General features: G+C 29.9%; 1 protein-coding gene across 1 annotated transcript; it reads left to right on the top strand.

The window, feature by feature from the left end:
• Window positions 1–6420: 6420 nt before the first annotated feature.
• On the top strand, window positions 6421–9416 carry LOC106349108 (cytochrome P450 85A2-like). Its single transcript, XM_013789019.3, has 9 exons — window positions 6421–6736; window positions 6838–7162; window positions 7518–7667; window positions 7746–7991; window positions 8079–8165; window positions 8259–8337; window positions 8643–8749; window positions 8851–8975; window positions 9080–9416. Exons 1-9 carry the CDS (start codon window positions 6546–6548, stop codon window positions 9165–9167), a joined length of 1398 nt encoding a protein of 465 aa, XP_013644473.2. The 5' UTR covers window positions 6421–6545; the 3' UTR covers window positions 9168–9416.
• Window positions 9417–11200: the final 1784 nt, after the last annotated feature.

Below are 11200 nucleotides of genomic sequence, written 5' to 3'. Positions count from 1 at the left end.
GCAGAATACCCATTCAAATGATTTTTTTCCACGAAACTTTTATCCACAAAATCATATGTACAGTACAGTATAACTTTAAAAAAATTCGTTAAGTTATTAACTTGATACATTAATAAAACTATTTCATTTAAAGTAAAATTTTGATTTACACTATTCATTTTAAGTAAATTTCTGATTTAGTTAATTTCGATAAATCAATAAATATCATAATTTTGATATTATTACTTTATAACTTTTCATCGTAAATCTATTTCGTAATGATAACCATAATTTTGATGTTATTAATTATACATTTCGTTCTTTTTAAATGATGTTTTAGAATTTTTATTTTGTTTTGTTTTACTTGATATTTACAGAAATCTAGGCATAAAATAATAAAAAGTGTACTTCTTTTATCTTTTAGTTTGATCGGTCGTAATAATGATATATAATAAACTAAAAGGTTAGAAAATGTGTTGTGTTAGAGCATCTCCAATGTAAAACTCCATTTAATGGAGTAAAAGTGAAAATGAAATAAAATTGCTTAAATTCTACTCTATTTTCTACTCCATAAATAGATTATTCTATTTATGAAGTAAATTTCATTATAAAATGAGATATGAAGTTGGGTTAAAGCATTTCTTACTCCATATTTATTTTTACTCTATTTTAGAACAAAAAATAGAGTACGGATGAAGATACCCTTTGTCTCCTAAATATGTGTGAAAAGTTCTAAAGCGTCATCTAAATTAGAACAGAGAGAACATCAATTTATATTTTTGATAATGAAAATCAATTTTAAACAGTAAGAGTAACCATTAGCAAAAAGAGAGATCAGTTTTCAAACAACATCAACGTTTTTATTTAAAACAATGATATATGTTAAATATAATAATATTCTCTACACAATTGTTATTTTATTACTAATAATTTATGACGTTTATGCCTTTTCGGTAGTATAGTTATTTATCAGAAACGAGACATCTGTGTATGTATAATGCACTTAACGTGACGGTAGTCATTTGAATATTTAACTAGTTGAGAAAATGTCGCTTGAATCTTCTTTTCCATTTTCTTATACTGATACTTTATTTGTTTGTCGATAAAAATTCTAGTATCAGTACCAGTCCTGATCAGTACTTCATTTTACACTTCATTCCACATTCTGTACGGCGAGATAACTCAGTATGCTTGTGTAGTTGTGTTAATATAGGTACGAGCAATTAATTATAAGCGATTGGTTATATATCATCCATCACATTTCCATGTATAGGTGCTCTCAAAACCTTTTAATTTCTGCATACTCTTTTATTCACATGGAGGAATGACAGTTGAAATGTGTCTCAGAGCGAGTAATTAATGTAAACTTCCATACGAAAACATAAGAACGTACACGTGAACTTCTTGCAAACATAAATAGAATAAAAATTGTTTTAGGTATTTTTTTTATTGTAGTGCTTTTGGTGTAAATGTACTTTGATTTTGAGTGGTGCCCATGTGCCCATCCTCATCTCCCCAAGTACCTTTCATTCAGTTCTTCCTTTCTTTTATTTATTATCAACGGATAATAGTTTTTGATAAAAAACAACTTCTCAAAAATTTATTAGTAAGTACTACTTTTCTTCTAAAATTATTTTACTCAACCCTACAACAATGTAGTATAATAAACATAATTATTAATTTAATCCAGAATGTGATACTAAAATCTTTAGAGTGTGGAGATAAAATAATTTGACCCTCATTAGTTCAAGTGTCGACTTAAATTACTATTATTTAAATTTACGATGGTATGTGAACCGTAGGTACATAATACCTATATACCTTTTCATCCAAACTATGTCGAAATCATTAACGTTTTTATCTATAATAAAACCCATAAAGATGCAACAATAAAGTAATAAACTATAATTTACCTGAGAAGAAGAATCTTCCTTCAGCCACTACCAAACAAGCATTCATGTCTGAGATCTTGAAGAATGAGTTGGTGGTTTAAGTTCTACTCTGTCTACGTCCCTTTTTCCTAATCTAGACAATTTTTAATGATCACCTTTTGATATTCAACTAATAGGCTCTTAGAGAATCTCCGATCTATTACTCCAAATTTTACTCCAAAATAACATAACTCCGGTTTTACTCTAAAGTATTATTCTGTTTTTTACTCCAAAAAATTATTCTTTTTTTATTTAGTTAATAATTATTAGTAGTCTTTCAACTTGTAAAAATTTAACAATTAACCCACCTATTTTATGTTTACAAAATTTCCATAATAATATATTTTATTTAAATTAAATAGTTATCATTAAAAATACAACTAGAAATTATCTTCCAATTTCAGTTCGTTCAGTTTTTATCAGATGCAATTTTTCTAATTCAAAAGTATTTATATGCATTAAAAGAACATAAAGAAAAAACAAAGTTTTGTTTTGTAATTTGAATTATGTATTGAGTCCCATTGTTTGGGCATATATCAAGTTCAATAAATACAAATGTTATCAATCAAAATTTTAACGCACAAAATTAAAAAACTCATCTATTCCGTTTGAATATTACTTCACCGATTTTGGTAGTTTCGAAAATAATTTACCGAATTAATTATTAAATTACTTATATATATTATATTATATTATTTATTTTAGTTTTGACTTTTATGAGTTTATGCATATTTTATGTAAACTATTAAATAATCTTTTGCAGAATATTATATTTTTTCATGTTATTATATTATTTTAAGTATGAACTAAAAATATTAAAGATTAAAAAGATTATTTCATAAATAGAAAAAAATCAACTTCAAAATGGAGTAATGGGTAATATTACTCCATTTTAGAGTTGAATATGTAGTGGGGTTGCAGAAAATTTTACTCCAAAATCGAGTTTATAGTAAAAAATGGAGTAGGGTTGGAGATGTCCTTACAGCATTAAAACTTCATTTTTTTCTCTAAAATGGAATAAAAGTGGATATGAAATAAAAATGTTTCAACCCTACTATATTTCTCACTTCATAATGGCGTAATGAACAAACAAAAATAGATTACACCATAAATGAAGTAAACTCTATCATGGAGTGAGATGTGGAGTTGGGTTGGAACATTACTTACTTCATATCCATTTTTACTCTATTTTAGAGTAAAAATGGAGTTGGGTTGGAGATACCCTTAGAGCATCTCAATGTATTACTCTTCATATTTTACTCTACAATAGCGCAACACCAAAATGGAGTAGAGTTTTACTCCAACGTATTACTTCATTTTCACTAAAAAAATGAATATTCTAAAAGGATTGTAATTTTATTTAGTTAATAATTATTACTAACACATTCTACTTACAAAAAATTTCCAATTAACCCAAAACTTTCCAATTAACCCAAAATATCTTAAACTGGATAATTTTTTTTAAAATCGAACATTTTCATCGTTTGGGCAATACTTCACCGTTAATGGTAATTCAAGAAATGATTTACGGGATTATTAAATCAATTATTTATGTTATATTTATTTTATATTTTATATTTTTTATTTTGATGTTTTGTTTGGTATTTTTATTAATATATGCAACTTTTATGTAAAATTATTAAATAATCTCTTATGAAATATTATATGCATTTTTTATTATTTTAAAATTTTATTTAAATATGAAATAAAAACATTCAAAATTTAAAAGATCATTCTATAAAAAAAAATTCAAGTACAAAATTGAGTAATATGTAGAATTACTCCATAAATGGAGTAACAGAATAATATGTAGGATTACTCCATAAACAGAATAACTCTAGCCGTTACTCCAATTTGGAATTAAAAATAGAATGAAATTGAAATATATTATTCTCTAAAATAATATTTGAAATAGAAAATATAATAGGGTTGAAAATGCCCTTGATCCTTACTCCGGCTACTTCAATGGCCTCTTTTAAATCTAACGTCGTATTAGAAAACATGATTAAAAATAGAACTGGTGCAGAGTAAACTAATACGTATTTCAGAGGGAGAAATGCTATGTTATTCTTGTTTCTACTTTCTAAGTGAAATTGGAAAAAAACAAGAAGTTAAATTGGATATTCTTTCATCAAATGTTACGCATGTGATAGTAGTAAGACCAAGATCTGATGGCGTTGAGTTATTATAAATCTACTGTTGGTAGTCTCCTCTCTAGCCCGAATAATATCTCCCTACAATCCTAGATGATAATTCTTTTGGATCATGAATATCTGATGATCGACGGTAAGATTATATGGTGTTGTGAGTATCTACTTGAGTATATGGTGTTGTGAGTATCTACTTGAGCTTTGTTTGGATCTACTTTTCTGAGGAGTATATACTTTTCCAAGAGAAGCTAGTTGGATTTTGTTGTTTGTGAAGCTTTTACCAGAATTTCGATTTGACGAAATTAAAATTTGGATGCAAAGTCAATAATAGCTTAAACCAAAATAAAAGTTAAAAGAAAAATTAAGATTAACTAATAACAAAAAGTAGCCATATTTTAACTACTAATAATTTTTTTTTTATCTTTTTGATCTATTAACTATTATCACTATTCTTAACATTTACAAAAAAATTATTATCATCATTATTATTATTGCTATAATACTTTTTTTATCATCGCCAAACTGGTAGTTGCTTACATATAATTTTACATAAATATTATTCAATTTACATTTTTATTCATATCAAAGTTATAGTTTTAATAAAGGGAAATTACCACAAATAGCACATTCGTAATACCATTTTTCATGTTTACACTAACCATTTTTACCCTCACATTTAATGAAGGGCAAAAGACAATTATATCATTTGGGTTAACTAATATAGACTTAGGGTTTAGAGTTGAGGGGTGGGGTAGGGTTTTTGGAATGTGAAATTTAAGATTCTAATAAATATATAAATAAATACTTAAAAATATATAAAATTTTTTAAAAAATAGTTTCAAACATAATTTTCGTTTTTTCAAAAAGAAATTTGAAAAAAAATAAAAAAATCGAAGAAAAATAAAAAAAAAATTATAAAAAAGTTTGAATTTGAAAAAGTATAATTCGAAAACATAAATCTTTTATTTTTATTTTTTATTTTTTATTTTTTTAAATAATGATTTATTATATATATAAATAACAAGGGCATAAGAGTCTTTTGCCTCTTAATGAAGAATGTATTTTTGAAAATATCTCCTTAGTGGTTGTAAAAATGAAAAGTGATATCATGAAAATGGTAAACATGTAATTTCCTCTTTAATAAAAAGTTCTCTAATGATAGAAATATTTCAGTAATAAAATATAATTATTTTACATGTTTGAAATATATACACTAATATTATAATTTATTTGTAAAAATATCTTTATCACTAAATTTTGGATTTAATAGTCAATAAGAGTTTAAATTATTTAAGAGAAAGAAACTAAGCAATTTGCATGTGGATCATTTCAACCAACTCGCTCTTTACAAATATATATCATCTTTTTTCGAGAGTTATCCCGAAGATGGATGAGCACCAATTTGCATGGATTCTATGCTATATTTGGAAATGCAGGAATAATAAAGTCTTTAGTAATCTGGATATAGATCCTATGGATACTCTTAATTTGGCAGAGACAAAATCAACTCTATGGACGGAAGCACAAACTTTGCAGACGCGAAGAGTTGTACCAAATATAAAGGCAGAAAATTTACCATCAATTCCCGGACGATGGCATTTTGTGGATGCCTCCTGGAAAGAAAACGACCCAATGGTCGGACAAGGTTGGTACAATACTTTAGAAGGTTTTGACCTTTCATACGGAGATGGAAGCACTACTTTGGGATATGGAAGGTCACATTTGCAACTGATTGTTTCCAATTGGTGAAGATGGTTTCGGAACCAGATGAATGACCAGCTTTTGCAGCTTATTTGGAAGACCTCAAGATTTTGAAGGATACTTTTCACAGCTCATAGATCATTCATATTTCGCGGACATAAAACAAAAATGCGGACATTCTAGCGTGGAGTGCCAGGACACCGCTGTCTTTTGTCGTCTATGTGGACGCGGAGTTTCCCATTTAGTTTTTAGAGTCTATATGAATCTGATTATATTGTTAACAAAAAAAAAGAAATTAAGCTCAACTAAATAAGAAAGAGTGACCTACTCTTTCCATTTAAAAAAAGAATCATCTAAATATTTTTCTTTTGTAGTAGTGAAGATATTCTAGTCATAAATATAAATATTTGCTATGTTTTAAATTTCATGGTGATTTGCTAAATTATGTCCAATATCATAAAAATAAATAGTTGCTATATTTTAATTTTAATGGTGATTTTCTTAAATTATGCCCAATATTAATCCCCAAAAAATTGTGATATCGTCTTCGGACCAACTAAGAAATCTTACCGTGTTAGTTAAAAATTAAAAGCCAACTACACCTCTCTCTCTCTCTCTCCCTCGTCCCCTTTAGGTGCCTATATAAACAATGACACACACAGCCATCTAGTCCCAAACAAGATACCCTTAACCATCTCTCTCTTTCTATTTAGCTACTACTGCTTCTGTTCGAAAACAGAGCTCACAAGAAAGAAAGCAAAAGAGGAAACAAAAGGAAGAGAAGATGGGTATAATGATGATGATGTTTGGTCTTCTTATGATCATTGTCTGTATCTGCTCCGCTCTTCTCCGATGGAACCAGATGCGATATTCCAAGAAAGGTCTTCCTCCTGGTACCATGGGCTGGCCAATTTTTGGTGAAACCACCGAGTTTCTCAAACAAGGACCAAATTTCATGAAGAACCAGAGACTCAGGTACAACAAGTTTTTATTTGTTTAGCTAACTCTGCTCGTGGGCCACTTGGTCATTTAGGTTTGCGAGAAACTAAAATCTCATTTCTTTTGGATCAAATCAGATACGGGAGTTTCTTCAAATCTCACATTCTTGGCTGCCCTACAATAGTCTCAATGGACGCAGAACTCAACAGATACATTCTAATGAACGAGTCGAAAGGACTAGTCTCTGGCTACCCACAATCCATGCTTGATATTCTCGGGACAAGCAACATCGCTGCGGTTCACGGACCGAGCCACCGGCTCATGAGAGGCTCACTAATCTCTCTAACAAGCCCGGCTATGATGAAAGAACACCTCTTGCCTAAGATTGATGCATTCATGAGAAGTTATCTTTCTGGTTGGGATGAGTGCGAAACCGTTGATATCCAAGAAAAGACCAAACATGTACGTTCTTGCCTTTCTTTCTCTTTCTTCTTTCTTTGTTTTTAGACATTGAATCTGAATCTCTGGTCCCTTCCTTTATTAGGGATTTAATGTTTTTAATATGTCAAAAATTTATTTGCTTTTGAAAAACTAAATAAATTAAAACTATATTAAGTTTTATTAAAATATTAATAAATTATATTAGTATAAAGATTAATAAATTTATTTTTAATATAAGATAAATAATAATATTTTTTTTGGTGATAAGAAACATTAAATAAGTACCCCTCTAATAAATTTTTTTTTTTTTTGTTCAATTTCTTAATACGTATTAAGAAATACTTTTAATAAATTCAGTTGTTTCTATTTTGTGCAGATGACATTTTTATCATCGTTGTTACAAATAGCAGAGACTTTGAAAAAACCAGAGGTTGAAGAATATAAAACTGAGTTCTTCAAGCTTGTTGAGGGAACTCTTTCGGTCCCAATCGATCTCCCAGGAACGCAATACCGTTGTGGAATCCAAGTAAAATACTCAGAATCTTGATATAAAAAAATAAAAAAAAATAGTGAAAATATACTGACCTTTTTGGTTACTTCTCAGGCAAGAAACAATATCGATAGGTTATTGACAAAGCTGATGCAAGAACGAAGAGAGTCAGGAGAAACTTATACAGATATGTTGGGTTACTTGATGAAGAAGGAAGATAACCGATACTTGTTAACTGATAAGGAGATAAGAGATCAAGTATTAACGATCTTGTATTCGGGTTATGAGACTGTCTCTGTAACTTCCATGATGGCTCTTAAGTATCTCCATGATCACCCTAAAGCTCTTGAAGAACTCAGAGTATGTTCCTCAGAAACACAACTGAATTTTTCGGGTTTCTGACGGTTTATTCCGGTTTGGTTTTTGATTACTGGTTTTTGATTACAGAGAGAACATTTGGCTATAAGAGACAGAAAACGACCTGACGAACCGCTTAATCTCGACGACATTAAGTCCATGAAATTCACACGAGCTGTGAGTATTTTCGTACACAAATTGAGCTATTAATATTTATTGTTCTTGATTTTGACAATGTAATTTATTTATCCTTTGGACCATTTTTAATAGGTGATCTTTGAGACATCAAGATTGGCAACGGTTGTTAATGGTGTCTTGAGAAAAACTACTCACGACTTGGAACTCAACGGTAAGAAACTAGTATTATAATTCGGTTGAAACTGAAGATCTTTTTATCATTATTAGTTTTCTACTTTTCTTTATGTGCGTGTGTGTGAGAGAGAGAAAAATGTGGGCATGTGGACCATACCTTACATCAATTATTTACAAATATAAACCAACCAGTCCAGCAAAGCAATCATCTCCCCGTGACCCCCCATGGTTTTAGTTCAATTATTTTGACAGAGGAGAAGATCAACCTTTAATTTTGCAATCTTGATGAAATATTGTTATATGTATTAGTACTTAATAGGTGTCATTTAAATATATTTGCAGGGTATTTAATCCCAAAAGGTTGGAGAATTTACGTCTACACAAGAGAGATTAATTATGATTCATCTCTGTATGAAGATCCAATGATCTTTAACCCATGGAGATGGATGGTTAGTATTTGCAACTCTGTTTCTTTTTGGTACTCTTGTGTTTTGTTATTTAAAAACTTGAGGCTCACATAGAGGGTTTCTTTGGGTATTTAAATATGCAGGAAAATAAAATGGAATCAATGAGCTATTTCTTACTTTTTGGAGGTGGAGCAAGACATTGCCCTGGAAAGGAACTAGGAATTTCTGAAGTCTCGAGCTTCATTCACTACTTTGTTACGAGATACAAGTATGTTCTTAATCCATGTCTCTTTAATGTGCAAAGATCTGATTTGTTTGTTGTTGCTCTGATTGATGATTTGAGATCTTAATGTTTTGATTTTCCTTGTGCAGATGGGAGGAGAAAGGAGGAGAGAAACTAGTGGTCTTTCCCAGAGTTTCTGCACCAAAAGGATACCATCTTAGGGTTTCACCTTACTGACTTTTGTTTGACCTAATATTCAAGTTATGTATATATAATCAGTTAAGTCTTTTGTTAGGGCTAATTAACCTATTTTTACCTCTCAAGATCTTAGAAGAGATGGACTGTGTACAGAGAGAGAAAGGGAGAAAATGGAATATATAGAAAATAATATATTTTAAAAATGTTGAGCTCAGTCTCTAATCTTGTAAGTTTTTGCATTTCATAAATATTGTCTGAATAACTGAATCATGACCAGTTTTATTCTAATGATGATGAAATATAAATATTGATTTATAAACGGTAAAAATTACAGAGTAGGGCCGGACATAATATCTATACCCGAAGTATTTACTCGAACCGACCCAAAAAATAAGGTATATGACCCGGTCAGATCCTGTATAAATATCCGAATGAGACAATTTTCAAAACCCATAAAATCGAAACTAAACCCGATCCGCACCGAGAACCGAACGAGTATCCAAAAATATATTTATAATATTATTTTAAATTATATTTATAATACTATTAATATCTAAATTAAAATTATAAACAAAATATATTCGTTATTTTGGGTATTTATAGATGAAAATGGATGTTTTGGATAAACAATTCTCAAAAAATTTTATATTCATGATTACTTTCAAACAAAAATAACCAATTTAAACTACATAAATTGAGTATTTTTGAGTTTTAAAGTTATTTTGGATAAGTTTGAGTAGTTTGGATATAGAATACCCGAGTCGAATCGAGTAGTTTGGTTACTTTGGATAAAACCCGGACCCATCTGGATCCGACTCGAACCCGATCCGGAAGACTATTTTCAAAATCTGAAAAATCGATACCCGAATGAATAGTATCTATACTCGAAGGGATACCCGAATGACCAACCCTCTAACAGAGATACATTGTCGAGGAAAAAAATATCAGGGGTACATAATTAGGACCTCGAAAGGTTTTGACAATGACAACTAGATATATAATTACTTAATCAGTTATTGAAAATATGAAATTAGTAATCATCTGATGATCTAAGGAAAATTTTAAGAGGAATAACATTTATAATTATGTAAATCAGACTGGGTAGTAATTTTATGCACATGTTTGAGCCCAACATATCCCACAATAGCTATTGACGAAATGTCAACATGAGAATTTATATCTAATAAAAAGCCCACAACCCAGGTTAGTCAACTAGGTCCATCTAACTATATGAAGTCAACCTAGTTTCACAGTATGTGAGCAGTCACTGCTGAATTCGTCAAGTCCGATCCTTTTTTTCTCAGAGGCTCCAATTTTCAATGTGAAATAACGTGAATCCCGTATATATGTGTAGAGAGAGAGAGAGAAAGACGAGTGATGAGCTCATAGATCTATCTAATATTATAAAGAAGAGTTTCCCTCATTCTTGGTTGAGACACGTCATCAAATCATTTTCTAAGGCGACACGTGCCCTATTTTTTATACATTGTGTTTCAATTAACTTGATAAGTTACATGTGTGGGTTTTAGGTTCAACTCAGAAGTCCAGTCCGTTAGCTCTTATTATAGTTTGTAATCGTACTTAGTCTGGAAAAAGATGGTTCTTGTGTGAACTCGTTAGCTCGATGTCTCTCGTGCACACTAAATTTTCATCGGACGCCAGACTTCTTACAAGTGGTTCTATGTACCTACTAGCACGAGCTTCATTTATTACATATTTTCGGCCAAAAATTCTTCAAAATTTCCCTAGGCCTATTGTTATAATCTCAAGATTATAAGCTTCACCTGTGTTTCTTTGTATAAGGTTCGAGGATTTTGTAACTCACATTTCTTTATATTTTATTTTTTTTAAAAGTGGCAATTTTTCTGTTTGCTTCTTGCTTCTATTCTTAGAAATACTAGGACGGGCTCTGCCCACTTGTGATTCTAGTGTATATGTACGTAACTAATTCATGGTATATGGCACCATGGCCAGCTCAACATTCTTGTTTTTAATGGAAGACTAGGTGGGTTGCCTGCAATTTTGAGGGTATAAATATTGTTTGAAAATTATATATTGTATTTATAATTTTG

Source organism: Brassica napus, chromosome A6 (genome assembly GCF_020379485.1).
Source record: "Brassica napus cultivar Da-Ae chromosome A6, Da-Ae, whole genome shotgun sequence".
Classification (NCBI taxonomy): domain Eukaryota; kingdom Viridiplantae; phylum Streptophyta; class Magnoliopsida; order Brassicales; family Brassicaceae; genus Brassica; species Brassica napus.
This window is presented reverse-complemented; position numbering and strand designations above follow the sequence as displayed.

Bases quoted from the DNA above. Each gene is read 5' to 3' on its own strand.
- LOC106349108 (XM_013789019.3), top strand. From the start codon at position 6,546: ATGGGTATAATGATGATGATGTTTGGTCTTCTTATGATCATTGTCTGT. The intron at 7,668-7,745 runs GTAAAATACTCA...GTTACTTCTCAG, and splicing joins AATACCGTTGTGGAATCCAA to GCAAGAAACAATATCGATAG. The intron at 8,750-8,850 runs GTTAGTATTTGC...TTAAATATGCAG, and splicing joins TTAACCCATGGAGATGGATG to GAAAATAAAATGGAATCAAT.